The sequence below is a fragment of the Poecilia reticulata genome, linkage group LG5 (genome assembly GCF_000633615.1).
Source record: "Poecilia reticulata strain Guanapo linkage group LG5, Guppy_female_1.0+MT, whole genome shotgun sequence".
Lineage (NCBI taxonomy): Eukaryota > Metazoa > Chordata > Actinopteri > Cyprinodontiformes > Poeciliidae > Poecilia > Poecilia reticulata.
In genome coordinates, this window is record NC_024335.1 from 9,601,757 (window position 1) to 9,604,778 (window position 3,022).

The following is a 3,022-nucleotide window of genomic DNA, read 5'->3' on the forward strand; positions in this document are numbered from 1 at the left end:
ACACACACACACTGATCAAACACACACACACTGATCCAACACACACACACCTCCAGCTAGAGAAACACACACACTGATCATATTGATCTGTGTCAACTCCGTCATGCAGTGTCAACTCCATCAGATGGACTTTTTGTTGTTTTTGGTTTTAAATAATAGTTATTTTGTTTCTTGAGAAGCATTTGTCTGTAAAATGAGTAAAAATATCACTAAGAAGGTCATTAAAAATAATTTTATATTTATTTTTGTCAGATGGTGATGACAACGTTCTAGGTCAGGTCGATTTTTTTTTTAAATGTTGCAACTGGGAGCCTGTATCTTAGCATCTTTACATTTCCAAAACATTATTTGTCATATTTGCATACATCAGGTTGAGAAATAACAAAAAAAAATGATGGAAAAATTAAAACCCATTTTGTCCCTATTCTCAAGAATCACTGATTTATGTTTAGATCTTGTTCTCTATTGTTTTGTTACTGTATGGTTTTTGCTGTCAATGTCAAATTTATTTATATAGCACTTTAAAACAGGTGTAAAACTGCACCAAAGTGCTGCACAAAAACAACACAAATAACAAAACAGAGCCCAAAACAAAACATCAATTAAATGCCCAAGAGTAAAAATGAGTTTTAAGAAGCGATTTAAAATGCTGCAGGCTGTGGGCAGATCTAATCTGGAAAGGTAAGTTATTCCATAAAACAGGAGCAGCAACAGAAAAAGCTCGATCTCCATTCCTCTTAAGTCGAGTCAGAGGAACTGTCAGTAATAACTGATTATTAGATCTTAGGGTTCTGGACACAGACCGGAAATTTAAAAGGTCCCGAAGATAAGGGGGGGCTAACCCATTTAAAACTTTATAAGTTAACAAAAGAATCTTAAAATCTATTCGATAAAAAACAGGCAGCCAGTGTAAAGATGCCAGAGTTGGCCTTATATGGTCATGCTTCCTGGTTCCTGTGAGAAGCCGTGCTGCTGCTGCGTTCTGGATCAGTTGAAGTCGCTGAATCTAAATATAAAGAGTTGCAGTAATCAGACGAGTTGTTATGAAGGCATGGATGAGTCCTTCAAAGTCCTTAAAACAGAAGTAAGATTTAACTTTTGCTAAAAGCCGAAGGTGGTAAAAACTCGATTTAAAGACAGAACTAACTTGTTTGTCTAACTTTAAAAATCTGTCAAAAGTGAAACCAAGATTCCTAGCAGAGGTTTGATAAGACCGAGCTGAAGAACCAAGAATCTGATCTGGATTTGTAGCCTGAAGTTTTTGACCAAATAACAGAACTTGAGTTTTGCTCTCATTGAGGTGAAGAAAGTTTTTTTCCATCCATAATTTAACTTCAGCTAAACAGTTTAACAACAGCTGAAGCGAATCATTTGTACCATTTTGCATTTAATGGGGCAAATAAATCTGGATGTCATCTGCAAAGCAATGAAAGGAAATATTACATTTTTGGAAAATCTTACAGAGAGGCAGTAAATACAAGATAAACAAAATGGGCCCTAAAATTGACCCTTGGGGAACACCATATTTTAAAGGTCTGGCCGCAGAACAGGATTGGTCAAGATGAACAGAGAAGGTTCTGTTTTCTAAGTAAGATTTAAACCATTCGAATACTGAGCCCCTCAGGCCAACACAAACTGCTGATATAAAGTTATTGGGAAAAAAGAAAGAGAGGAAACAGAATGACTTCACTGCTTTCAAAATAAGAGCATGAATATAAACGTCCAATTACCTGAAGATAAACCAAACTTTAACACAAATGTTGAACTTTCTTCAGCTGAAAGTTCACAAAACAAAAGTTAATTTAGAGGAAGCTAAGTGCGCTTAGTGTTTTCAAAGTTAGCAAAAGCGCCAAATGAACAATTAGCGCTGCTACTAGCGCATTAACAGAATGTGGGAGTAGCCAGAGAAACCCATGACTCCCCATTCATTAGGTGATTCCTTCACATTGAGGTGAAGCTCTTCGGTTTGGAGCGTGTTGCTTGTTTCTGCCGTACCTGTGCAGTTTTCACCGTAGTAACCGGATTTACAATGTTCACAGGCGTTTCCAGTGAATCCTTGTTGGCATTTGCAGGTTCCTGATCCTGAAATGCCGTCGTTGCAGTCTCCATGGCCGCTGCACGGGTTTTCAACTCCACCTGCACACACTGGAATGCAAATATTTAAAAAGATAATATTTTAAAATGTTCCTGGGGAAATTACACCTACGGATGGGGTCTCCCTTACCCTGACAGTCTCTGCCATAGTGGTTCTTGCAGCACTTCTGGGTCCAGGAAGGAAACAGGCAAACTCTCTTGCAGCCCCTTCTGCTGTAACTATCGCCCAGGTCGTAAATAAACCGGCTGTGATACCTGGAGTGATACCGGAAACACTCAGTCTTCTTTCCCTGCAAGAGTACAACAAAAGAGGTGAGTCTGTGTTGAGTTCAAGCAATGATGCGTGAGCTGGAAAGTTGGTTCTCACCGTGTCTACATGCCTGAGGGAGCAGGGCGGGAGGAACAAACAGCTCCCACAGCGGCCCTGAAACATGCAAAAATAAAGATTATTGGCATCCAGAGGCGGCGCAGCCGTCAGGCATACCGGGCATTTTCCAGTTGGGCCGACGGTCCCGCTGCTTGTTGTGTTGAAGCTGCAGCATTCACACAGTTCATATCCTCCATTTATTCAATTTACTTCCATACATTTTTTGAACTTCATCACCTTCTGCAATTTTCCTGCTTCTGCTCTTTACGGCTATGTCTTTTGGTATTAATATCTTCTTTAATTTATGAAATAATAAGCTTTTCATGATCATTTTTGGCCCATTGAAAAGAATGGAAAATCCAAAAATGAATCTGCAAAAACTGCTCTCTTTCCTCAGCAAACTACCTTCACAAACTTTCAGCAAGAAAAGCCATTCAAATTTTAAGCAGGTCACAAGGCACTAGGCAATGTTCAAAAGATTAAACTTATTTGATACCTCCTATGTTTTATCGGAAACACTTTATTTGATGAGGCATAAGACTGACACAAAACTGTCAAGAC

The 3,022-nt window shown here is 39.0% G+C and overlaps 1 protein-coding gene across 2 annotated transcripts in view; it reads right to left on the reverse strand.

The window, feature by feature from the left end:
* The window catches only part of stab1 (stabilin 1), a 72,832-nt gene that overhangs the window by 13,205 nt on the left and 56,605 nt on the right, over nucleotides 1-3,022 (reverse strand). For both annotated transcript variants that reach the window (XM_008408855.2, XM_008408857.2), the window contains exons 54-56: nucleotides 2,462-2,518; nucleotides 2,225-2,384; nucleotides 1,996-2,145 (exon numbers count right to left, since the gene is read on the reverse strand). In XM_008408855.2, coding sequence (XP_008407077.1) covers nucleotides 1,996-2,145; nucleotides 2,225-2,384; nucleotides 2,462-2,518 — 367 coding nt within the window. The remainder of the gene's footprint in view (nucleotides 1-1,995; nucleotides 2,146-2,224; nucleotides 2,385-2,461; nucleotides 2,519-3,022) is intronic.